This window comes from Zingiber officinale, chromosome 2A (assembly GCF_018446385.1).
Source record: "Zingiber officinale cultivar Zhangliang chromosome 2A, Zo_v1.1, whole genome shotgun sequence".
Lineage (NCBI taxonomy): Eukaryota > Viridiplantae > Streptophyta > Magnoliopsida > Zingiberales > Zingiberaceae > Zingiber > Zingiber officinale.
In genome coordinates this window covers 136,657,474-136,683,823 of record NC_055988.1, presented here as the reverse complement: position 1 = coordinate 136,683,823, position 26,350 = coordinate 136,657,474, and the positions used below count along the sequence as shown (strand labels likewise).

At 37.8% G+C, this 26,350-nt stretch overlaps 1 protein-coding gene across 1 annotated transcript in view; it reads right to left on the bottom strand.

Annotated features, from left to right (window-relative positions):
- The window catches only part of LOC122042406 (serine/threonine-protein kinase PBL34-like), a 38,688-nt gene extending 27,935 nt beyond the window's left edge, over nucleotides 1-10,753 (bottom strand). Inside the window, exon 1 of the mRNA XM_042602516.1 lies at nucleotides 10,342-10,753. Within this exon, the coding sequence (XP_042458450.1) occupies nucleotides 10,342-10,471 (130 nt within the window). The 5' untranslated portion in view covers nucleotides 10,472-10,753. The remainder of the gene's footprint in view (nucleotides 1-10,341) is intronic.
- Nucleotides 10,754-26,350: the final 15,597 nt, after the last annotated feature.

Sequence of the window (26,350 nt, the reverse complement as noted above, 5' to 3'; positions counted from 1 at the left end):
GAATTGATTACAATGTTATTTGCTAACAATATATTCTTCACAAATTTGAGAAGGAATTGCAATTTGAGGAACACCAATCACCATGTTCTTTTGTTGCAACATTTTCAATTCACCAAAATTTAGATAATCATAGTTGAAGTGTCAAAGTCATGTCTTATCCTCTAATTTTGGTGAAAAACATAAATGAGATGTAGTGTAGAGATAAAGTAGGAATATAAAATTTTTTATTATGTTACCTCATAGTTGTGAAAAGTGCATTTGCGCCTGGGTAGTAACCTAGGCGCAATACTTGAAAGAAGCGCGCTTAAGGGCGTGCCTTTCGAGAGGTTAAGGCGCGCTTAAGGTGAAATTTCCCTCGCCTTATTGAAGTGAAAAAAAATTTAAAGCCCAACCGATACCTTTAATTACCCTTTAAATTAATTAGGTTATATGCATGTGACACATTTTTCTAACATGACTCTTCCTCTCCCTAGAAAATGAACATCAACCTTTAATTAGGTTGCATGCATACTACACATTTTTCTTGAGTGACTCTTCCTCTCCCCTAGAAAATGAACGTCAACTTCCCTTGCAAACTTATTTCTCTCTGCATGGCTCCTCAATATTTGAAGTTTGATTTTGATTATGAAGATAAACCATTTCAATATTTGAATGTTAGTAAATTTTATATTTACATTATTATTTAATAGTTTATGAATTATAACTTTGTTAGTGAAATATGTTGGCAAAAATTGTCTATATAAGTTTGAATTGTATAAATTTATACCCAAAGGCCTTACTTCAGTAAGGCGTGCACCTCAAGCCCCATATCACCTATGCGTTTTTGGGCACTTCATACCTTAAATAACTATGTGTTAACTTGAGTTATTAAGCTCAACTTTGCATCTTGAATTAAACATACTCCATATTTGATTAAAAAAAAATTCCCTTACCTTTACCTTTTTCTTGTAATTGGCCCACACAAAGCAAATTGGTCTTTAACTCAAGCACGAAAAGAACAATAGCAATAGAATAGGTGGAATTCTCTTTCATTTGGATGACACACCATGAAAAGACACTTCTTTTTTCTTTTTCTACAAAGTTAGTTTGATCTCCACTTTACTATGATATGCATACATTCAACAAGTCCACTGACTTTGTTTTATAAGTTATTAAATGGCGACCTATATGTCCTCTATCTCTTCTTTGAAAATAACTCTCGTGCCCCCGAGGAAATGGTGCGGCGCTTTCTCAGTTTCCCAGACATCTAAGAACCGAGTCTCAGCCTCGACGAATTAATGGATGAATTTCCCTTAATGGGCAGTTGAACTAAGAACATTGGGCTAATGGGCCGCCCACTGCGAGCGCTTCCCGATTTACCCCGATGGTAGTAGAAAATTTCCATTGGACCGGTCACCCAAGATTAGTTGGCATAAGGTGAATACCTAGTGTCAACTGAAAAAAAAAAAAAAAAACTCTCTTGATAATGATTTTGTTGTTGGTTACCATAATCATTGTTGATTCTGCCTCCTCCCTCAACCTCTTCTTTGTCCTCTATTAGCTCTACTATGTGTAGAGTGAATTTTCTGACAAAAGCTTCCATGTTTGTTCCTCTTTTTCATAGCTACCAATTGTAGCAATCAAGGTTCAAAATCTAAGTTGTGCCAAAGTTTTGATCTTTAACTGAATGATATTGTTTCGATATCGTATCGATGAGTTGATGCACGGTGTTGATAATGAATTAGAGTTATTGAAGGAAGGAGATGAAGCATAGGAAGGAGACACTATATGTGTAGAATATGGTTTTAAATCTTATACCATACCAAGAGAAATAGTCAAAACATATCATTCTGATAAATTATCAAAATTCAATCTCACTCAACACAAACAATATCCCCTTCCTTTGCTTCATCTCCTTCCTCCTTCAACCTAATCTGTCACCAGCATCATACATCGGAACGTCAGCACAATTTCAAGATTGTAAATCTTAGTGCCAAGTGGTATCGTGTTTCGATGATTTACCAAAATGATACGTTTTGACTGCTTCACCAAGCACGGTACAAAATTTCAAACCATAGCAATAGGCACTATCTTGGACTAAAAAAGGACCTGCCATCTCCATTCACATCAACAATCACAACCCTAAATTGACTCCTTTGTGAGCAACAATTTTTGTAGTGATTGAGCGTTAAGAAGCCATATGGCAAGAATCAAACTTGATTTCATATTGGCTTTCAGGGAGAATATGACATGAGTTTCAAGGATTAGAGAAAGCATTTGATTACCTCTCCTAGAGGCGTAGTCATAAAGTAAGCTTATTCACCATGTCATGTTGTAAAGTTATATAAAATTGATGTTCTCATTTATATCTTATAGATTTGAGCAGTGATGCATTGTGTTGTCATGCTAGTGTCACTTTAGAAGGTTCTTCCATAAGGTGGCAAAATTTGCTTATTTCATTACATTTACCTTGTGAATGATTAAATTTATGAAAGTAGATAATATAATTCTAAATTTTTTGGAAAAGAGAATTATTTCAGTAATTGTCTCTACTCTTATTGCTTGATATGTGCTTCCACATTACTTAATTTTTTTGATATTCATAATTGACTATCCATATTGGCATGTTTTGATGACAACTGTTGATGATAAGTTAATTAATAAGAGATAATATGTACACAGTAAATTTATGGATTAAAGCATAACTTTGCCTACCAAACAATAAAACAATGAATCCATTACTGTTATCATAGAGCTTCGGCTCAATGCTCTGAAACAAGTTCTGTGACTATTTATATTAAAGAAAAAAATCCATAAATGAACCACCTTTAGCATAGAGCTTCAGCTGTGCACTCTAAAGGAGTTGCATCATTACTTATACTCAATTAACAATAAAATGAATGCAACATTGATTATGCAGATCTTCAACTTCACTCTCAAAGGATTATGTGACTAAATTAGTTATAGTAAATTAGCAAATCAATGAATACAGTGCACTATATGTATCATAGAGCTTTGATTTTGTGTACTAAAAGAACTATGTGATTATTTTTACTAAATTAATGGCATAATGAATGCAACCCTTATATCTTAGAATTTCACCTCCGCACTTTAAAGGAGCAATGTGACTGTTTATTGAATTAATAAAACAAATAAATTGTTAATATTATAGAGTATTGGTTTCGCAGTAAAAAAGGGCACTTGGGTCTTTCACACATTTGTAGATTTCTATCATTTTATATGAAAAGTTGTTGTCACTAGGTGGATTACTAGTTGTGCACCCTTTCCTTTTGTAAGGTGCATTTTGAGTGGATTGCAAGTTATTCACTCTATATTTTATATTTATATATGATGTATTCTTGTATCGGGAGGGTGGATTGTGGGTTGTTCACCTTATATATATACAATGCATCTATATCGATGCATCTATATCGAGTGGATTGCAAGTCATTCGACCTATTTATACTTATCTATATTTTTTATGCACTTCATTCCAAGTGAATTACGGATCGTTCATCTCTATATGCAATGCATATTCTACTAGGCAAATTGTAAGTTGTTTGCCCTATGTAATGTGAATAACATATCCCCTCATAAATATAAAATGGAATACTTGTAAGAGTATAAGAGAGGAAATACGAGAAATGATAAAAACATTTATGAGAATTTAAGAAAAAATTATAAAAAAAGATTAATGAGGTCAAGTGCAAAAAATGATGATTGTTGAATGGATTCTGTTGTGAAATATACTATTTCACACCATGGACTTCTCTCTTATACTCACTTTGTTTTTTACGCTCACATTCTAGAGTTTTTAACCTCCAAGTTATTTACTAAGATGTGTGCATGGTATCTGTTAAAAGGAAAACAAAATCTCGTGTCTTGGATACCACGAGTTAGGCTTTTTATAGGAAAGAAGATATACAACATAATTATAGAAATACCCCTATATATTTACATATTCTAATACTCCCCCTCGGAGAATATAGATCATATGAACCAAGCTTGTTACATATGTAGTCAATTCGGGGACCTCTCAGTGACTTAGTGAATATATCTGCTAGCTGATCATGTGAGTTGACAAAACTAGCAGATATGACTTTCTCTGTGGCAAAGTGATAGTCAACTTCAATATGCTTTGTCCTCTCATGGAAAACTGGATTTGAGACAATATGCATAGCAGCATGGTTGTCACATATGAGTGACATTTGTATAACCTCTCCAAACCTTAGTTCCTGAAGCAACTATTTTAGCCATATAAGTTCTTGACTGGCTATAACCATAGCTCGATATTCTGCCTCTGCATTGGATCTTGCCACAACATTCTGCTTTTTGCTTTTCCAAAAAACAAGGTTACCTCCGACAAATATACAAAATCCAAAAGTAGATCTTCTATCAGAGAGAGATCTTGCCTAATCTGCATCAGAATATCCCACAACTCGAGTTTGTCCTTTGTCTTCATATAGAAGACCCTTTCCTGGTGCACCCCTGATATATCGAATAATGCGAGTCACGACATCCCAATGTTCTTTGCACGGAGAGTTGAGAAATTGACTTACTACACTTACTGCAAATAAGATATCCGGACGAGTGACAGTAAGATAGCTTAGTTTCCCTACTAATCGCCTGTACCGTTCAGGATCTGACCTTGATTTGGCAGGAGCTTGACATTAGGATCCATGGGATTGTCAACTGTCTTTGAGTTTAACATTTCTGTTTCTTCCAGAATATCCATTGCATACTTCCTTTAGGATATGATGATCCCATCTTTAGACTGTGCTACTTCTATCCCTAGAAAATATTTGAGTTTGCCGAGATCCTTTATCTAGAAATGTTTGAAAAGATGTTGTTTCACTTGTGAAATCCCGAGATGATCACTAGTTGTGATGACAATATCATCAACATAAACCACTATGTACAAGCAACCAGTAGATGAGTGGCGATAAAAGACAAAATGATCAGCCTCGCTTCGAGTCATGCCAAACTGTTGAATTACAGTACTAAATCTACTGAACCATGCTCTGGGTGACTGCTTGAGACCATATAAAGATTTCCGCAAGCGACATACAAGACCAGAAGACTTCCCCCTGAGCAACCAAACAGGGAGGTTGCTCCATGTAGACTTTCTCGAGCAGGTCACCATGTAAGAATGCATTTTTTATGTCTAACTGATAAAGGGGTCAATGGTGAATTGCAGCAATGGACAGGAATAGACGCACAAAAGACATCTTGGCAATAGGAGAAAAAGTGTCCCCATAATCCAATCCAAATACCTGAGTATAGCCTTTAGCGATGAGACGAGCCTTAAGTCGATCAACCGTGCCGTCTGTACCAACTTTCACCGTAAACATCCATCGACAACCAACTACTGACTTCCCAGGTGGTAGAGGAACGAGGTTCTAAGTCTCACTGCTCTGTAAGACACTCATTTCATCAAGCATAGCCTGTTTCTATCCTGGATGGACAAAGGCATCACCTGCAGTCTTTGGAAGAGAAACAGACGACATGGAAGAAAGACAAGAATAATTGGAAGGAGAAAGACGATGATAGCTCAAAGAAACATAATGAGGAGAAGGATTACGAGTGGAACGTATACCTTTTCGAAGTACAATGGGAATATCAAACTCAGAATAGGATCGGAAGAAGAGGCAAAGAACTTGACTCCAAAGATGTGTTTTCGGTAGTGTCATTGCAGGGCGGAGGCAAAATAGGACGAGGACGACGCTGATAAACCTGCAAAGGAGGAGACAAGGCCGGAGCTGATAGAGACTCCTCCGGAGGACAAAAGATAGTCACTGGTACAGTTGGAGAAGGAGAAAACTCGGATGGAGATGCGTGAGGCCCAAAAAATGGGACCAAGTCAAAAAACGTGACATCAGCAAAGATAAAGTACTGACGGAGAGTAGGGGAATAACACTTGTACCTTTTCTGAGACCGTGGATACCCAAGGAAGACACACTTATGAGACCGGGGAGAGAGTTTGTCAATGTCGGGATCAAGAACATGAGCAAAACATATAGAACTAAAGACCCTAGGTGGTAAAGGATGAAGAGACTGATGAGGATAAAGTACATGATGAGGTATTTTACCCTGGAGAGTGGAGGAAGGCATGCGATTGATGAGATAACATGCAGTAAGTACGACGTCACCCTAAAACTGAAGAGGAACATGAGAATGGAGAAGAAGAGTCCGGATGGTCTCAAGGAGATGACGATTCTTAGGTTATATGACCCCATTTTGTTGAGAGGTATGAGGGCAAGACGTATGATGCAACACACCATGAGATGCCAAGAAGGTACAGAACTGAGTAGATAAATACTCGCATGCATTATCACTTTGCAAAGTTCGAAGGGAAGTACCAAATTGAGTTTTTATTTCATGAAAAAAAAAGATTCAAAAATAGAAAATAATTCTGAACGATTTTTCATCAGATATAACCATGTACAATGGGAAAAATCGTCTATAAAAGTAACAGAATACCTTGACTCCAACGTAGAAGAAACATGACTCGGACCCTAAACATCAAAATGAACCAAAGCAAAAGAAGACGTAGCTCGACTCTCAATGCGAGGAGAAAAAGAACTATGAACATGCTTACCTAACTGACACGACTCACAAGACAAAAACTCTGAGAAAGACTAGGATATAATTGTTTCAACTTATCAAGACCTGGATGTCCCAACTAAGCATGAATAAGAAGTGGAGATGCCGCCGCCGAACCAACAAGAGAGGGTTGTTAAAGCCGATATAGACCATGAGACTCACATCCGAAGCCAATCATCCTCCCTGTACTCTGGTCCTATAAGGAAACAAACGTTTTAGTAAAAGAAACGACACAATCAAGAGACCGAGTAAGTTGACTTATTGACAATAAATTAAAGGAAGCTCCGGGAACATAAAGAACATTATGAATGGAAAGAGACGGAGATGGATGAACAATACCAATACCCTGGGACTGAGTTTGGCAACCATTGGCCATGGTGACCATTGGTAAATAACCGGAAGTAGTGAGAGAAGAAAATAGGGATTTATTACCAGTGATATGATCGGTGGCCCCAGAATCAAGAACCCAAGGACCTGAAGAACGAGATATGCCAACAAAGGAATTACCAGCATGTGCAATAGTAGCAGTGGAATCAGAAGTCTGGCAATCCTCAAACCATTTCAGAAAGTCATTATAGGAAGGTAGTGGGATCGGCGTCGGTGTTAACTGTGAAGCAAAAGCTGAAGAAGCAACAGAACTCTGAACGATCTAAGCAGCGCGAGGAGGTCGACCATGTAGACTCCGGCACTTATCAATCGTGTGTCTCGATCAATGATCACACCAAGGACGTCTTTTGCCACCCTTGTAAGGTGGAGGTATATTGTTGTGTCGAGAGACCAAAGCTGACGAGTCAACAGGAAAAGAAGGAGGCATCGTCAAGACTTTGGACGGAGGAGAGTCGCCCAGGTATTAAGAACTGCGAAGAAAGGCTGAGGACTTCGGACGACGCTGATGAACTTGCAGGACCAGCACGGGTGGACGACACTGATGGATGCCGGAGAGTAGGCTGGAATGCAAGGTGCGCCGTGCAGCGCGGTGGGTCCAGGAGAGGAGGAAGATTGCGAGATTGTGGCAAGAAAGGGCAAGAAGATTCTGCGGACCGTTGCGAACCCTAGCTAGATTCGACGACACCTGTGAGAGCTTGTCACGGCAAGGGAGGCGCGACAAGGGAGGGAGATTCTGCGTTGACCCGGAAAGGGGCTGCGGGGCGCGATCTTGGAGGTGGTGGAGAGCGCGGCGAGGAGAATCGCGAGCGAGCGGCTGTGGCAAGGAGAATCGCGAACTAGAGCACGAAGGCGACGCCGAGGCAGAGGATCTCGCCAAGCTAGCGGGCGGCGGAGGTGGCGCGTGAAGAAGGGTGGATTTCCTGGATCTCCTTGGAGGTGGCGGAAATGAGAGGACACAGCATCGGCAGCTCGCGTTGCGGCAGCGTCGGTCGGTCTGCACAATGGAGCAGCGCCACAGACGCGCAGGAGAAAGGGAACAGGGATGACGGCAGAAAAATTAGGGTTTCTTATGAAATTAGGGTTTGCTTTAACTCAGCGGAACAGTACCAATGGAATTTCTTCAAATATATTAATTTAGTTAGTTTGGTTAGGTTGTGTATACTCTTGCTCTGACATTATTGCAGTTTATGTACAGTAAATGAAACTAGCTTCACAGCATGCCTAGCTAGTGCAAGGTGTGACAAAAGCAATCAAGAGATGATGGAAACGAAAAAAAAAGTCAATGGCATCATGTCATGTAGATGGTGTTGTTCATGTGATGGTCAATCAGACTATAGCATAAGGGCTTATGTAGAGATTGGAGGGATGTTATCATGTTGGGAAACATCATTATTCAGGTCCATCTCAAAAGGCAATTGCACTGCACATGTTATAAATGGCAAATGACAAGGACTTTAATAAAGCATCTAAATGCATTCCATACCTTATAAATCAGTGGACCAATGTAAGGCAGAAGATCTAAGATTATGATTTCGTACAAATATTCATTACTTTACTATCTAATTCATTTGATCCTTTTATGGAGATGGTTAGTTGGCAAAAGAAGCAAGGTGACTCTACAAGAGATGACGATTGAAGTCAATGTATATGTTGTTTAAAGGAATAAGAAAACTATCATTTCAAAGTTGAATTTGGAATGCACTAATTATGCAAAACGAGAAAATGGAAGGATGGACATAAGGGCAAACATTTCAACAGCATAGATCTAGATCTAGGCCTATATCCTTGGGAGAAGTCGAGTATTCGATTTAACTTGTGCAATGCATGTTTGTACCAAAGAGTTGTTTCAGACATTCATACAAGTGTGAATAAGGCAATGAGTTTAGGAAATGGTGCAATGGTGGAGGTCTAGGGAGTTGGTAAAATCAAACTCAATACATGAGGAACATATCTTAGTGCAAGAGGCTTTCATCTCATAAGAAATCTAATTTCACTGAGTCAATTAAATTCAAAAATGGCACTACAACGGACAGCTAGTGGAGTTTTAAGGTAATAGAGCCACATGAGAGGACTGCTATAGGAATGTTTATATAATCTAAAGAGATCCTTAGGAAAAATGAGATACTTAGCATATACAAAGGAGTCAAGTCGCGTAATACATCTCAGGGCACTAAATAGGAAATTGTAGATTGAGAGATCCAAGAATCTCCCTCCATATTAGCAACGTCATTGACCAGATCAATTGCACATAAGGTTAATGAAGATGGATTCAAAGACATGGATAAAATAACTTAAGCATGCATACTATTGGTGCAGGTCAAGAGAAGTAGAATCGCTATACCGAATCATCTTGACATCCAGATATAGTAGTGAAGTACCTCATCGGTAGCAACCAAGTGTTGAATCCGGCGAGCCCAATAGTGCCAAATAGACCTTACATTAGCATTTATTTAAGATTGGTTTCATTATTTAGCATTGTGACGTCCAGAATAAGGCAAATGTAAAATTTACATTGTTGGAGAGTTCTAAAGCCAAAAAATACCTTGAAGTCATTTGAAGGTTGTCAGATAATATGTTTCTTGTAGGAAACAAGAGTTTTTTCAGTAAGTATTTTAATACCCTTTAAGTGCTTGAGGTGAGACTTTCCACCTTTTTCATTGGTTTTAAGACAAGAGTAGGATGAAGGAGTCTTTTGTTCAATTTGTGAATAACAAGATTGTCGAATTTTTTAGTATGCTCTTGCTCCCACATTATACGGACTTGGGATTGCCTTTGTAGATATAGGCCTTTGCAGAACCAAATTAACTATTCGGTTTGCTTTATGTATTTGCGTTAATCCACCAAGGGAAATAAAGATTCCATTACGTGGTCTAGTGGTAGGAGTTATTTTATATTTTAGTGGCATTGGATTTCAATCTACAAGTGTATGGTTTGAGATAGTGAAATTGAGAGACTTCTAGTCAGGTCTTCATTCTCATATAGTATTACCAGAAGCACTTGTGATCCCAACATTCTTATCCGTTAACTAAAACCAACCAAACATGTCTGTATTTATTCGTAAATCTTTAGTAAGAATTATCTAACAAAAGCAATGGCAATCGCCATAAATTCAACTTTCTGGATTACCTTTTGGCTTCACAACATTCATCCCTTTCAATTGACTATTGCATCAGAGTGATGAAGAGTGAACCGAATAGCTCAATTAAAATACAAATTCCGAAAGGAACAGGATCTGATCTATCCCATAAATAGAGCTACAGAGATCCCTCTTTTCGTGTCGAAACCATCATGACGCGGGAGTAAGTGAATCAAATAAACCCCAACTTGACTCTGAAAATTCAAAGAGAGAGAGAGAGAGAGAGAAGAGAGCACCTGCGTCGTAGACCACACTAGTCTTGAGCTGGATCGCGTTAGGCGATGCGCTGGCCGCGGCCTCCGACGTTCCACAATCTCCCCGAAACCCACCAGCGATGGCTGACCAGCAGCCGCAGCTCTGCCCCATCACCGCCGCCTCCTCCAGGAACGCAGCGGACACGACTATCTATCGGAAGGAAATCAAAACGAGCGAAGCAGAACGCGACGATTCCATGTCGAAGAGGAAGAAAGGAGAAGCAGAGGCAACGACGAAGATAAGCAAGCGAATTGGTAAAAAGAATTGATAGGAAAGGTGAAGTCGTCGTCGGTCGCCACCACCATCATCGAGGTATATGCGAAACGAAAGCGGCTTTTCGTCTATTTGCTCCTCTCTTTGTTTTTCTTCCTTATTTGATTTTCAAGAAGAAAAGAAAAAAGGAAAATAGAAGGTGGTCTATGGAGATTAGTCAATTCGTGCGCACTCTGACTCCTCCCCTCCCCTATCCGCCCGCCTTCGTATTCTTTATTTAATCCAATTCCCAGCTCAGCAGAAACAGCTCGGAACTAATATCTTGATGGGCGTATTGACCCGGGTTGACCCGGGTTGGCTTAAATATAGGGTTTTGTGGGTTTTTTTAGAGTTAAATCAAATTTTATTTTAAAAATTTAGATGTTTTTATGTATATTAATATCATGTTTGTATGATAATGATGGAATATTGAGATAAAAGTGAAGAATTATAGGGAAAATAGCCCAAAAAAGTCGTTTTGAATCGGATTTTCGGGTTATATGGGTCGGGTTCGGGTTGATCGGGTTGGTCGGGTTCGGGTTCGGGTTGAGGTGTTTTCGGTTGAACTCGGGTTCGGGTTGGGTTAAAAAAAAAAAAAAAAAACTCAACCCGACCCAACCCGACCCGACCCACCCGAATTGACACCCCTACCCTCCCCTATCCGCCCGCCTTCGTATTCTTTATTTAATCCAATTCCCAGCTCACCAGAAACAGCTCGCAACTAATATCTTGATGAGCGTAATAGGAACGTTTATAAGTTCAAAACTATTTTGATTTTGATTGTGGTACCTAAATATAATAATAAATTGAGTCTATAGAACAGCCTCCTACATCAAATCAAATATCACATCATATCATTGGCACATGGGATGGGAAATCTTTTATTTCATAAAGGTGTATGGATATATAGTTCGTTTGACTTTCTTGGCACCGTCCTACTCGACCCACTTCCGTTGGATTTGGACACTAACAAACGACATTTGGGGCTGCATTGTTTGAATAAGAAATCCAATTGAATCTGAGTTGGCACGGAGCCTTTAAAAATATCTGAGTTCTTCTTCCCCTTCTGCTTTGTATTGGCACGAGGCTTTTAAAAAAATATGTCCAATTGGATCCCATTTGGGCATTTGCGCACTGACAGGTAATTTCGAATCTAATATAATTTATTTTCTTTCATATCATATGAAACGGAATATGAGAAATATTTAAAATAAATGTAACCATTTGTATGCTACAATTCAATGTTGACCGAGTTAATATAAGCTAATTGAATCAAGATTAGTTAATTGATCACTTAATTTATGGTAGTTAAAAGGATGGATCTAGCTAGTGGGAAGGACCAACCAAAATCATAAGGGATTAATATTTGATTAAAGTCAAGCCAATTAAGTTTGACCATCATGATTAATTAATTGCAATCTGAATCTAACTCAATTGGTCCATCGGAGTTGGTTTGGTTAATATTATAAAAAAAACAAAAAAAAATGAATTGCAATGGTTAATCCAACGAACTATCTAGGTATGCATGTTTGTTTTAATTAATAATTCTACAAGGCTTAATTAAGCTAATCAATCAATCAAAAAAGGGCCAATTATACGAATTGACAAAATTGGCAAATCATTTGGTGGTTGAATTTGGTAACTCAACAAGTCAAACTAAGTGCCTTAACTCAATTTGCTAATCTTGGCTAGTCTAATGTGTTGATCTAAGTAAAATGTTTTAATGAAGGTGCTACAGAAGCAAACATATATGGATGGACACTCACTATGCACTGAAATAATAAAATTTATTAAAATCACTCTTTTAATATAATGTGATGGTCCTTGAAAAATTGTAGCAAAAGGTGATGGTCCTTAAAATGATGGTAAATTAAAGACGAACGTCCGTTCCAACACTCCCATCAATTTGCATCTAATACGCTAGTCATTAAATCATCCAAGAGAACTTTGATGATGCTTAAAATGGATGCATGCGTAGTTGTCATTAGGTATGTTACTAACTTTACAGAAGTAGGATGCGAAGTCAGTAAAACTTATCACTCGTAATACAAAGTGTCATAGCCAAGGTGTTGGATCAAAGAGGGAAGGCAAGAGGGGTGAATAATATTTCTTAAACTGTTAACAGAGATTAGCTTAGAAAATAAATGTTAGCAAAATAAAAATATAGCCAAAAGAAAAAAATCAAAGCACAATACAAATTGAAATGATAGCCTATCCCTTAGAAATTTACATGGTTAAGCAGCCTTAAATTTTTACTCCATGACTCGTAACCTTTGGACAGGTGACAGTCCACTCAAAGGTGAAGAAACCCTTCGAAGGTAAAGAAACCCTTATAATTATTTTTTTTTTACAAGTATAGTATTTAAAACAAAAAGAGAATTACAATTGAATGAAGAGGGTTTGGAGACTTGAAAAAATGGAAAAATAACAAATGCTTTAGAAGTGTTGTAAAACACATAGACTATCGCTATCTTTTTAGCTGTCACCCAAGTCTTCAAGCTACCTCCAAAATATCTTGTTCAATTTTGAATTATTCGACTGGTCTTTGCCATGTGACTACTTATCGATTACTTTAGTTGATTGTCTATCATCATTAATTGATTGCTCTTTAGTGAAGCTCTTGGATTCTACCTTTGTATCAGCTAACAATTCCATTGCAATCGTTTAATGCTCTATCAATCTCAAGATCTCATCATTAGATTACTCAATAAATTAATCATTCTATTATAACAAGCAACCTTTATTTTAGTTGACTTAAGATACCGCATGAGCAGAGCCGATCAATAAGCTTTTATTTCCCTTTTTTGTTTAATTACCATGAATTGACTAACAAGCCGATTCAAGTATCAATCGAATGAATTTCAAATTCAATTGACTGATGATTGATTAAGACCATTTCTAAGCCTTAGTCTAAGCCTAAGTTGATGGATCGAAAGCGCTAGAGGGGGGGGTGAATAGCGCTCGTGGCTATTTCGTTTTTCGAAATCGTAAATCGTACGTGAAACTAATAGAGTAATAAGCAGCGGAATAAAGACAGTCAAACACAGAGACACAGGGAATTACTTCGTTCGGAGCCTAAGGCGACTCCTACTCGAAGGCCCGCGATCCTTGATCGCTTCCGGTGGGCAACAACTATAATATCGTGAATAAGTATACGGAAATAAGTACAACTGGAATTGAAATAACACCGACAACAAAATAATAACTGAAGCTTTAGGTCGTCGGCGACTGTAACAGCACTTTAGAGTCGTTTCTTGAGCAGCACACAGCAGAAGGAAGGCTTGTTCAATTGTTGTTTTGAAGTTGCACCTCAACCCTCTTTTTATATGACATTCAGGGCACCTGGATCCTTTCCGGGCGCCTGGAGTGTGACGTGTCCAACCAACCAGGATGCTCCACGTGGCGAAGTCGCGGCAGGGATAAAATTTGATCTCGGGCGCCCGGACCTGTTCCGGGCGCCCGGACCACCTTTTTCCAGCAGGTTCCTCACCTGCAAACAAAGGTTAGTCCGAGCAAAATACCCTGCAAGACAGTGTTAGAATCTGATAAAACAAAGTAAGGAATAACTGACAGTAGTCTGACTTCGGATTTCCAACCGGAAACCCTAGGTCGACCCGACGCCTACTGTTCCCTCTACGGGGAACGCGTCCTCACCTACTCCCCTCAGGAGAGATTACCTGATGCCAGTCCGATCCTCCAGACCAACTGGACTTACCGCCTAGGGTTACCACCCCCTAGGACCTAGGGTTACCACCCCTTAGGGTTTTTCTCCACCTAGGGTTACCGCCCCCTAGGACCTAAGGTTACCGCCCCTTAGGGTTTTCCTCCACCTAGGGTTACCGCCCCCTAGGACCTAAGGTTACCGCCCCTTAGGGTTTTCCTCCACCTAGGGTTACCGCCCCTTAGGGTTTTCCCTCACCTAGGGTTACCGCCCCCTAGGACCTAGGGTTACCACCCCTTAGGATTTTCCCTTTGCCTAACCGCAGCTAGGACTTTCCTGAAACACTTATTCAAATATGTTAGATCACACACTAACTTATCTTTGAATCCTTTGCCATTATCAAAACTAAGGTTCGATCGTCGGATGCTTCCTACACCAACAATCTCCCCCTTTTTGATAATAGCAACCGAAATTCAATGTTAAGTAAAAAATATGCAGTTATGTATAAGCACAAGAAACAAGATAAGCAAGATAAGCGTAATAGCAAGATAAACATAGCTCCCCCTTAATACAAGCTCCCTTTAAACTATTTTCTTTGAATTTCTCTACTCTTTCTTTGAATTTGAATTTCTATTTCTTTCTTTGAATTTCTCTACTCTCCCCCTTTGCCATATATCAAAAATGAGCTAGTTTTGAAAAACTTAATTTTTTAAGACAAAATTTAGCAGAAACCATTTTAACTTAGGCAAGGAGCATGTGAAAGGCAAAATAGCAATATTTTTCAAAATTTTATCAATTGATTTTTTTTGAAGAGATTAGCAACAAGGAGTTCTTTTTAACTTAGTGATTTTGAGGAGCTTCCAAAATTTGCACAGAAAAGTTTTTAAACAAAAATTTTCAACTTCAGAAATTTTTTCGGAAAAAAAAATATTCAGGTTTTTTAAGGAAAGTTTCCAAGGAAAATTTTCAACTTAAAGAAGTTAATTGCAGCTTAACAAAATTTTTCAAACTTTAAAGATTTCCTAACTTAAGGAAAAAATTTTTTAACTTAATGGATTTTCGAAAGAGTTTCAGCTTAAATAATTTTCTAACAAAATTCCAAAAAAAATTTCAAACTAGAGGACACTTGAAAGTTTTAAATTTGAAGAAGTTTTTGAAAAGTTGTTTTAAGGCACGTTTTTGAAATGAATTTCAAGAATACTTAAGGCAAAGGAGAAGCGATAACCTTAATGTTTAATAGCTTGCCATTTTGTTTTAGTAAGGTATCAGAGCCCTAAAGACCAAGCATGAGTCAAGATTTGTTTTGATCAGGTGTCAGATCCCTTAAGTACAGACATGCTTAAACTTTAATATTGCCTCTAGAGAACATCTTGCCAATTAGCTAAGTTTAGAAAATAATTTAACTAAGTTTAGTTAGAGAAAACTTAATTAAGTACTTAGCTTTGAAAACATTTAGCTTATAGAGGAGTTATAATTTGAAGGTCAGGTCATAAATAATTTTAATTTTAAAGCTAAAAAATAGCTTGAATTTTCGAATATATGCCAAAAATAGTTTTTAATTTTGAGGTCAAGTCAAAATTTTTAAAGAAAAACTAATTTTAAAACCGACTCAAAATCACTCCCCCTTAATTAATGCCTTAATAAATTTTTGAGTTCAGGAGTTCAAGCATGAGAGGTTAAAAAATTATTTTTCTAATTTGTCATCTTACTCATTCTAGATTAACAAGCATGTTTAGCATATGAGTGAGTGTGAGATGGAGTTTAATTTACAACATTGAAAATATCAGTTAGAATTCCAAATAGGTGACCATTATTTTGAAGATTTAAAAATTAATTGAGTTTAGAATTTCAAAGAATTTAATAACTTCTGAAAAGGGTTTTGAAATTAATTTTTCAGAGGATATTTCAAATGATTTTTCAAATAATTTTTGAAATAATTTTGAAATTAATTTTTTAAGGGATTTTTCAAATGATTTTTCAAAAGATTTTGAAATGATCATTTTTCAAATTAAGTTTTAAAATAATTTTGAAATGATTAAGTTTTGAAATTAAGTTTTAAAATAATTTTAAAATGATTTTGAAAAGATTTTTCAAATAATTTTGAAAGAATTTTAAAAGATTTTGAAATGATTTTGAAAAGATTTTTCAAATAATTTTGAAATGAAGTTTTAAAAGATTTTGAACTGATTTTGAAAAGATTTTTCAAGTAATTTTTAAAATAATTTTGAAATTAATTTTTAAAGATTTTGAACTGATTTTGAAAAGATTTTTCAAGTAATTTTTAAAAGAATTTTGAAATTAATTTTGAACTGATTTTGAAAAGATTTTTCAAATAATTTTGAAATGAAGTTTTAAAAGATTTTGAACTGATTTTAAAAAGATTTTTTCAAATAATTTTGAAATGAAGTTTTAAAAGATTTTGAACTGATTTTGAAAAGATTTTTCAAATAATTATTTAGTTGAATTAACTAGTCATCTCACTCGATCTAAATTTTCAATCAGGGAACCCTATAATTGTTGTGAGATGAATTATGGTTGAATTTAAGGGTCTGGTTTAACTTTATGTTAGATTCATGTTTAGCTTTGGGTTCAACAAGTAAGCATTTTTTGGATAAACTTCTAGGCTATGGTGAGTCATAAGGTACTCATTAAAGTAATCATGCCTTCGAGGTTTCCCAAATAGTCCTACCCATTGAGCTTAATAATAAACCTTGGTCTAACTAGTTAGGATCCATTTAAGGGTAGCTTCGGTCAGTTCCACTTGGCCAAATGCACCAGGTCGAAGCCATATCTTCCTAGACATGCGATGCCCAAGCTTCCCTAACGTACTATCATCCAAAAACTTCACCAGTACTGTGGGTCAAGTTAAACCTAGCCCATTTAGATCTAACCTTAATTACCCTGCCGGGTAATCTACTCTTGTTTCACCCATTTCGGGTAGATTAGGTTCAGTTACCCAGTCGGGTAAATAGATTTCGGAGTTGCCAGCTATTCTGGACCCTCCTTCTATTTTGATTTTTTTGGATTAATTTCGGATTTTTAAAATTGAATTTTAATAATTGATTTTGAATTTTGAATGATTAATTTCGAATTTTGAATTTTGAATTTTAATAATTAATTTCGAATATGAATTTTAAATTTTAATAATTAATTTCGAATTTGAATCTTAAATTTTAATAATTAATTTCAAATTTTTAAATTTTGAGTTTTTAGATTAATTTCGAATGTTTAATTTTTAGATTAATTTCGAATTTGAATGAATAATTAATTTCGAATTTGAATTTTGAATTTCAATAATTAATTTTAAATTTTTAAATTTTGAGTTTTTAGATTAATTTCAAATTTTTAGATTAATTTCGAATTTTTAATTTTTAGATTAATTTCGGATTTTGAGTTTTTGAGTTTTCGAATTTTCGAATTTTGAATTTTGAGTTTTTGATTAATTTCGGATTTTTATTGTTTTAGCTCCCTCTGGATCATAGCCTCGATAAGGTTTATTGAGGTAATGTATTTGATCCTTAGGAACCCAATAATATCCAAGTCCAACTTGATTGATCAGGTTGGACTTGGCAACCCATGCTTGGACCATTTTTCTATTTGGTTTTATTAAGGATAGGTAAGATTTATACTTCTTTTTATATCCTAGTCCAGTTCGATTGTAGATTGCCCTTTGAGTTCCAAGAATTAAGTCAAGATTCTTGGATCCCAAGGAAAATCGCTCTAGAGTTGTTTTCAAATCCTTGACTTGACTTTTCAGATTGGAATTCTCTTCCTCAAGTTTTTGAACTTGAGTTGAGGTTCCAGTCTGAACTTGATCAGTTAAGGATTCGTTGTTAGGCGTTTCTTTAAGGAGTGTTACCTCCTTTAGAAGCGCTTTAATTCGAATCTTAGACTTAGCTACTTTATGCATTAAATAATTAATTAAACTATATAACCGACTTTTACTTACAGAGGGGTTCGGCCCTTCGGAAACGGATGCGGATCCGTGGCTTCTCTCGGACTCGGCTTCCGATTCGTCCTCACTTCTGGATCCGTTGGTGAAGTCCCGGGCTGTCAAGGCAAGAAAGTTCGTCTGTTCTTGTTCTTCGTCGTCGGATTCCTCGGAAGAAGACTCGTCCTATGTTGCCTTCAATGCCTTCTTTCTTTTGGGTTTCTTTGGATCCTTCTGGTTCGGGCAATTCGTCTTGATGTGACCCTTCTGATTGCACCCGTAGCATGTCACTTCGAATTTGACCTTCGAGCTTGGTTGGGCTTCTTTAGACTGAATGGTCTTTCTGAGATCCTTTTTGTTGAAGCCCTTCTTTTTGCAGAGCTTCTTTACTAAGCTGACTATTTCGATTGTGAGTTCATCGTCGTCTTCTGAGTCTGGTTCTTCTTCTGACTCAGGTTTGGTTCTTCGCTTGACCTTTGACTCACACGATCTCCCTGTTCCTGCAACCAAAGCCAACCCTTTCTCGGTCGGGCGTGCATTAGTCTGTTCGTGAAGTTCGAATTCTGCAAACAGTTCATCTAATTTAATGGTAGACAAGTCCTTGGAGACCTTGTAGGCATCTACCATGGATGCCCACAAGGTGTTCCTTGGAAAGGCATTTAGAGAATACCTTATGATGTCCCGGTTGTCTACCTTTTGTCCAATCGCATGAAGACCATTGAGCAGATCTTGAATCCGGGCATGGAGTTGGGCAGCTGTTTCACCTTCCTGCAATTTGATGTTAAATAATTTATTAAAAATTAGGTCTCTTTTACTTACTTTGGTGTCGGATGTCCCTTCGTGAAGTTAAATTAGTTTCTCCCACAACTCTTTGGCACTGTTGAAGGGGCCGACGCGGTTGAGTTCTTCTTTTGATAGGCCACACTGGAGAGTGCAGGTTGCCTTGGCATTAGCTTCCACTTTCTTGATCGAAGATGCATCCCAGTCCTCGTATGGTAGTGGTTTGCCGGCGCTGTCAGATGGTCGCTCGAATCCGGTTTTGACAATCATCCAGACTTCAAAGTGAGTCTGGAGATATGCCTCCATCCGACCTTTCCAGTATCCGAAGTCGTCTCCGGTGAATAGCGGAGGGCGGGTAGTACTGTAGCCTTCTTGAAGGGCCATTTCAGTTTTACCTAAAGCGAAAAACAACCAAAAAATTATCCCAGGACTTGGTCCTGGCTTAGTAGTGCGGTAGGGAAAAAGAATGGATCACGAACTCAGGTGGTGTTGCACCAATTCCGAGAAAAAACCGATTCGAGGAAAAAAAAAGAATTAGAATATAGCTATGAGGCTAAATTCTAATCGACTCCGAAAATAAAAAAAATACCACAAAAAAAATATTTTGAATGGTGGTTGCACCGATTCAAAATGACCCCGCTCTGATACCAATTGATGGATCGAAAGCGCTAGAGGGGGGGTGAATAGCGCTCGTGGCTATTTCATTTTTCGAAATCGTAAATCGTACGTGAAACTAATAGAGTAATAAGCAGCGGAATAAAGACAGTCAAACACAGAGACACAGGGAATTACTTCGTTCGGAGCCTAAGGCGACTCCTACTCGAAGGCCCGCGATCCTTGATCACTTCCGGTGGGCAACAACTATAATATCGTGAATAAGTATACGGAAATAAGTACAACTGGAATTGAAATAATACCGACAACAAAATAATAACTGAAGCTTTAGGTCGTCGGCGACTGTAATAGCACTTTAGAGTCGTTTCTTGAGCAGCACACAGCAGAAGGAAGGCTTGTTCAATTGTTGTTTTGAAGTTGCACCTCAACCCTCTTTTTATATGACATTCAGGGCGCCTGGATCCTTTCCGGGCGCCTGGAGTGTGACGTGTCCAACCAACCAGGATGCTCCACGTGACGAAGTCGCGGCAGGGATAAAATTTGATCCTGGGCGCCCGGACCTGTTCCGGGCGCCCGGACCACCTTTTTCCAGCAGGTTCCTCACCTGCAAACAAAGGTTAGTCCGAGCAAAATACCCTGTAAGACAGTGTTAGAATCTGATAAAACAAAGTAAGGAATAACTGACAGTCTTCGGACTGTCCGAGTCTGACTTCGGATTTTCAACCGGAAACCCTAGGTCGACCCGACGCCTACTGTTCCCTCTACGGGGAACGCGTCCTCACCTACTCCCCTCAGGAGAGATTACCTGATGCCAGTCCGATCCTCCAGACCAACTGGACTTACCGCCTAGGGTTACCACCCCCTAGGACCTAGGGTTACCACCCCCTAGGGTTTTTCTCCACCTAGGGTTACCGCCCCCTAGGACCTAAGGTTACCGCCCCTTAGGGTTTTCCTCCACCTAGGGTTACCGCCCCCTAGGACCTAAGGTTGCCGCCCCTTAGGGTTTTCCCTCACCTAGGGTTACCGCCCCCTAGGACCTAAGGTTACCACCCCTTAGGATTTTCCCTTTGCCTAACCGCAGCTAGGACTTTCCTGAAACACTTATTCAAACATGTTAGATCACACACTAACTTAACTTTGAATCCTTTGCCATTATCAAAACTAAGGTTCGATCGTCGGATGCTTCCTGCACCAACATAAGCTAACCCTCAATTAGTCTGTAGATATATGTGCTCTCACACACTCATCTTTGCACAAAAGAAGTCTATCAAACTTATAGAAGCATGCCTTTCTCTAGGACTTTGAGTTGCTTTCGGATCTTCCTCTTCTATCAAGCATCTTGTCAACCTTGATCTATTAGAATTTTCATTAATTTTTCAAGCATCCAATCAATCTTGATATGTCAAAACTTTGATTTACTAAACATCCAATCAACCTTGATCTAATGGAACTTCCTTTATAACACCTACAACACTTTCATCATGTGTTTTGCACTTGCACACTTAATATAAATAATCAAACACATGATCTAACTTAGGTCTTTACCAAAATATCAAAACTAATTGCACTAACAATCTTTCTATTTTTTATATTTAACAATCTATTTAAGTTAGATGATGAAAAATGAACAAAAAAGAAGTATATGATAACTCCTCCTTAAATTTAGATTCTATACCTACCCCTTAGTGTATCACCTTTATCTAACTTAACTTTTCTTCTCCCCTTTGCCATGTTGGTGATATTGTCGAGATATGGGGAATTTATCAAATTTAAATTATAGAAATTAAATTTAAATTTATCTTTCGAGATGACTTGGGCTAAGAATATCAAGTTGTCAAGTAGGGAAGGATAAACTATCTAGGATGCTAAGCTGCCTTGTATGGGCGAGCTAAGCTAAGCCCAGCTATCAAGTGGCGAGTCGAGCGAGTCAAACTGTAAAGCCCTAAAGTTTTAAATGAATAAATATTTTTTTTAAAACGTTACTGATCACATCACTATTCACGCAAACAGTGATTTGGACGAAAATAGAATATTAATTTTCATCACATCATAAACAAATATCAGAAATTGAAACAATTTATAAAATAATTTATTTAGTCTATAAATATCTGAACCTAATGAAGAAATAGTCAAAACCCAAATTATTGCGACAACCGTAAAGAAAAAAAAGGAAACATTTCTTTTTATTTTAACCTCCCTCAACAACTCCAAAAGAAAATCATGCGGAAAACGTAAGGGTCACTGGGTCGAGTGTCTTGCTATAATACAGTCCTCTCAAGAATCTTGCCCCTCTGCCTCTGGCTCGTGCTCTCTTGCACCAATCAACCGTAGTGAGTCTAAAGACTCAACAAGTACAAAATTCGTAAATATCTAGTACTAAATATACAATCACATGTTATTTTAAACTAAACGAACTGAAGTAAATGTTTATGAACTGGAAGGCATGAATGAACTTTCTCAACTAAATTTCTTATGAAATCAACTCCCAGATTTTTACTACTCAACCTCATGTCGCTTGATCAAGATCTGTCAAACCATGGTACCAGGCTGGTATGGCATCTCAGTACTCATCTAGAATCCATACCTGTCAAGTGCAGGGTACCTTGGTGCTTATCCGAAGTCCACTACGCATCAATTTGATATGGCCAAACGAGACGACTCTCGACCCCATATCCGTCAAAGAATACTACATTCAAGTCTCCTTATCAAAAATATTTTTCCTCGCCTCAAATCTCAAAACTCTTTTTTTACTTCAAACTAAATTTTTGAAATAATTACTGGAACATTATAAAAATATGCTTAAAAATCAAAATAATCATTCCAAGTCAATCGGCTGCCCCTAGGAACCCAAAAAACTCGACTTGCTCAATTCTGCCCTGACAAGACGTACGTAGTTTGAGTGGTCTCACCATAAAATTCATAACTTATTCATTTCTATGCCAAATCACTCCCTGTTTGAATCCACACGATCCTAACTCAAAGGGCTATCACCTGGACTTGATCCTAACCATGCAGACCCAAGAAAGTAGCATGTATGACTCAAACAAACTCACTAGTCATGCACAAGCAGCAAACCAGCAATCCAGCATCTTTTTGGGGACCCTAAGCAGCCATGACATGAAAGGAATATCATGAAACATTAAGTTTAACATTATATTATGTCTAAAACGAAGGAAAAATGGATAAATCATAACATTCAATACATATGGATGAATAATGCCTAGAGAAAACTTTGTACTTGCCTTTATTTAGATAACTTACAACCACGAAGTCACGAGGCGGCAAAGGAGGCTGGGGAATACATAGACACCACTGAATCTCTGAATTAGAAGCTTGAAATTTGATGGGGAAAACAAACTTAGGGGGGGGGGGGGGGGGGCGGCCAAGGGTTCTAGGATTGGCTTCTTATTCCCCTTTTGTATTCATTCGTGAATTGGCCAACTAGTTAACTTTGTAAAGGAGGAGACTAAGTTGTTACTTTTTAATAAAAGTGCTATTGAATTTTACAAATTCTCATAATCCTCCCTTCTAAGCATTAATTTGTGAAATAAGTTTTAAGATCTTTTTTAATTTTATCCCCACTACTTTTAAAATTTCTTAAGGTTTAACCCGGTGTTCCGATCCTCTCATTTCAAGCCTCGTAACATCAAAACTAAAATTCTAAAAGAACTCATCATTAAACAATTTAAATGAATTAAATAATATGATAATGGAATAAAATTCATAATACTACTACTAACCATAATACTAGAGCATATGAGTTAGTAGTGAAATTTTTTAGCACTACACAAAGAGTGCCGAGCTAGCTGAGCTTCCAAGTTTCCCTAGCTAGCCTAGCGTCGAGTCACCGAGTGTCAAGTCGGCCAAGCTACTGAGTGCGAAGTTAGCCAAGCTACCAAGTGTCGAGTTGGCCAAGTTGGTTGAGTCCAAGTTGGTCGAGTTTAACATGGTTGAGTTCTGAATGTCGAACTTGCTGAGTTGCCAAGTCACCTAATACGACTTTGTCAAGTGGGTGAGTGCTCCTGAGTGTACGTTGAGTAGTTGCATCGCCCGACTACCAAGTCGGTCGAGTGGGTTGTCGTTGCTTAACCGCTGAGTCAAGAGAGAACGATACTGAGGCTTGTGTTTGACGTAGTTTTCTTTAAAACAGATTTGTTCTCTCTAATTGTACTTCGAGGCCATGTTGGACATTTATTTTCCAGGATATAATGGGAAGACCATGTAAACAACTTGTTGGCATAGTGGCGGGGCCGGTGAGAGGGCGCAGCGTCTAAAAAAAAATAAAACCTTTCTATTCTTTCCAATCAAGATTAGTAGAAATATCACAATTAAAATAAACTGAAATGAGCAACTAATTAAAAAGAAAAGAGGCAAACGGATTTGACTTGGTTATATCCTAGGTGGTTGTTAATCCAAGGCGATTGCAAACCTCTACTAGAAAAATCTCTTTTTCTATAGGCGGAGAAACCTCTTACACTCTTTGAAAAGCTCAAAAAATCTCTAGGAAATGATTACAGTAGTTGTTGTATCTTTCTTAGGTCTAGGGATTCTTTTATAGCTCCTGGAAAATCTTATCTACTACTTGAGGGTGCCTCCAAGGGGCTTGGAGGGTGCCTCCAGTGAGGCAGCAGATAAAGCTTTATCCGCTATCAAACAGCTACAAAGACTGGGTCGACGACGCCCTCTATAAGCATGGAGGGTGCCTCCCATACCTTATGGACGGCGCCTCCTATACCTTATAGAGGGTGCCTCCTATACATCATGGAGGGCACCTCCTATACCCTCATGGAGGGTGCCCTCCACCTGTAATGTATAAATAGTTCCAGCCTTCTTTTGGATCTTCCGCTGCTCTGTTTGCTTAGGTGATTGCAGCTAATCGAAATAGGGCTCACCCGAACCCAATTTCTAGTCTTCTCCTCGAGCAGGCATCCGCTCCAGCTTCTCATCCTTCGAACGTTGCATACATTCTTCTCGTCCACTGGTGTACTTTTCCACAGTCCTTTCGTCCCTTGGATGCACCGAGCCCATCGACTCCCTTCCCGTGTCATCCTTCTCGCTATCTGCATCTTCCACTCGACTTCTTGTACTCCTAATCTCCTGCACACTTAGACACAGGGATCAAAACTAAACAGGACCCAACCTAACTTGGTTGATCACATCAAAACAACCATTGGGTCCAACAATCTCCCCCTTTTTGATGTGCATCAACCCAAGTTCAAGTTAGGGTAATAGCAAACAAGTAGTAAAAAAACATTTTAAGTATAAAGTTTACAATAAAAGAAATTGCAACACCAAGTATAAAATAAACTGATTTGAATTTAGAATTTGAAAAAAAAAATTCTAACTCCTCCTAAACTTGTACCTATTTCTCCTCCTTTAATCACATCAAAAAAATATGGAGATTTAAAAAAAAAACTTAATTCAATAAAAACAAGTAAAAGAAATTTAAAACAATTTCTAACTTATGGAGTTTTTCAAAAATTGACAAACATTGAAAGCAATTATCTTAATTTCACAAGCTTATCAGTTTGTCAATTAAAATAATCGACTTCCAGGCTATGACGAGGCACTAAACCTTCATGGTTATTGGATCATCAACCACTTCTAAATAAAGCCTTTTAGAGAATTTAAACATTTAATCTTTTCTGAAAGCCTTAGAAAAGTGTTTAATCTAAGTAAGACTTTGGAACCCAATATAGGTTCCTTCCTATTGGGTTAACTAAGAATTTGGGGAGGTACATATTCTCTGGAAATTTCTCTAAGTTGACCTTGGTGATGTCTAATATACCAATTTAATTTACCATAAATTCTAAGTTTTGATTTTTGAAAGTTATTCAAGCATGCATGATCATTTTCAATTTTTTGATTTCTATTTCAATTTTTCATTTTCTAATTTTAGAGTATTATACAATTGTAGAGGACATGCTTTTGCTAAATTCAATTTTAATTCAGCATTTTCCTTTTCTAGTTTAACTAGATCTTTAGTAAAACTTTTAATAAATTTAAAGGACTATTTGGGAGATAGAGCACGCACCTCACTTACCTCAATTTCTGATGCTCCCCTTCATCGTTGCTTTCTTCCAATGATTATCCCCCTTCATCTATGCTCATCTCTGAGTTGGTCTCATCTTCTTCTTGATGGATTTTCGTTAGGGCTAGTCCGAGGTATGCTTCAATTTTAGATTCGGAGGATGACGACTCGTCCCACGTTGCTTTGAGGTTATGTTTGGATCGAGCTGGCTTCTTATTCATTTCTTTGCCTTTGTTCTTCAGTTTTGGGCAGTCATCTTTGGTGTGCCCTTCTTCATTGCAATTGTAGAATTGGACGGTCCTTTTGTTTTCGATACTGCTTTCTCATCTGTGATTTAAATTAATTATATTTAATAAATTTATTGAACTTCCTTACCATTAGCGTTGCTTCATTTTTATCAATTGATTCTTCGGAGTTTGAATCATTGGTTCTTGCCTTCAGGGCAACGTTCTAACTCGATCCTTTTTTTTATCCTGTGCATTGAGATTCGTGTAATTCGAAAGTAGAGAAAAGACTTTCTAAAGTACTTACCTCAAGATCCTTGGATATAGTAGGAGTCTACTATAGTTGTCCGTTCGGGTGTTCTTGGGAACGCATTTAACACATACCTTTGTGCGTCCCTATTCATTACCGTTTCTCTGAGGTTTGTTAGTTCGGTGATCAACTCCTTGATTCTTCCGTGTAGTTGTGCTACTGACTCTCCTTCTTCCATCCGGAGGT